This window comes from Vollenhovia emeryi, unplaced genomic scaffold, assembly GCF_000949405.1.
Source record: "Vollenhovia emeryi isolate VEMERY1.0 unplaced genomic scaffold, V.emery_V1.0 DF941044.1, whole genome shotgun sequence".
Classification (NCBI taxonomy): Eukaryota; Metazoa; Arthropoda; class Insecta; order Hymenoptera; family Formicidae; genus Vollenhovia; species Vollenhovia emeryi.
The window spans coordinates 2180-2899 of NW_011965322.1; the positions used below are offsets into that span (position 1 = coordinate 2180).

At 47.1% G+C, this 720-nt stretch overlaps 1 protein-coding gene across 1 annotated transcript in view; it reads right to left on the reverse strand.

Annotated features, from left to right (window-relative positions):
• Window positions 1-382: 382 nt before the first annotated feature.
• LOC105571198 overlaps window positions 383-720 on the reverse strand; it is a 1966-nt gene continuing 1628 nt past the window's right edge. Inside the window, exon 2 of the mRNA XM_012028670.1 lies at window positions 383-720. Coding sequence (XP_011884060.1) covers window positions 712-720 — 9 coding nt within the window. The 3' untranslated portion in view covers window positions 383-711.

The following is a 720-nucleotide window of genomic DNA, read 5'->3' on the forward strand; positions in this document are numbered from 1 at the left end:
CTTGAGCTCTATTAATACTTGGCCGTCTCTGGTTTTAATTACGGTTTGGCAGCCGGTGTACATGCTTGCTATATAGTTAACCACGGTAGGTGATAATCCTTTACGTGCAAGACTGGTACGTATTGCCTGGTGTGGGACTGTGTCGAATGCTTTGGATACGTCTAGAATATTGAGCACCCCTCCATTAGCTTTTGCCTCAATTGTGGCTGCGCTGAGTAGGCGTGTGTTAGCGAAACATCCATTCTTGTTAGTGAAGCCCTTTTGTCTTAGCGTTTGCGTTAGAACGCCCCGTAGACGATGATCCAGCATGGAAGAGAATAGTCTTCCCAATATTGAGGAGATTGTGATTGGTCTCCAGTTTTTAACTTTATTTATATCTTTACCCGCCTTTAGAAATAGTGTTGTTCGGTTTTGTTTCCAAACGGTCGGGTAGATCTCTTTCAATAGTAGCAGGTTGAAAAGCTTGGCCAGTATGACGCTTATGCCCTCGCCCGTTAGTGCCACTTTTGTGATGCCGTCTATGCCTGCCGCCGATGAATTGGCGATTCGTTTGATCTTATTGCTCACCTCTAATGCTGTGATCGGTGTGAAGACTGCTTCAGTGTCTATGCCAGTCTCCACCGTTACCGGGGATGTCAGGACGGGACCTGGAGTTCCCCATAGCTCGGTGTACAGCTTCCTTGTCTCATTTGTGTCTGGCGGACGTCGGATCTACAGTAG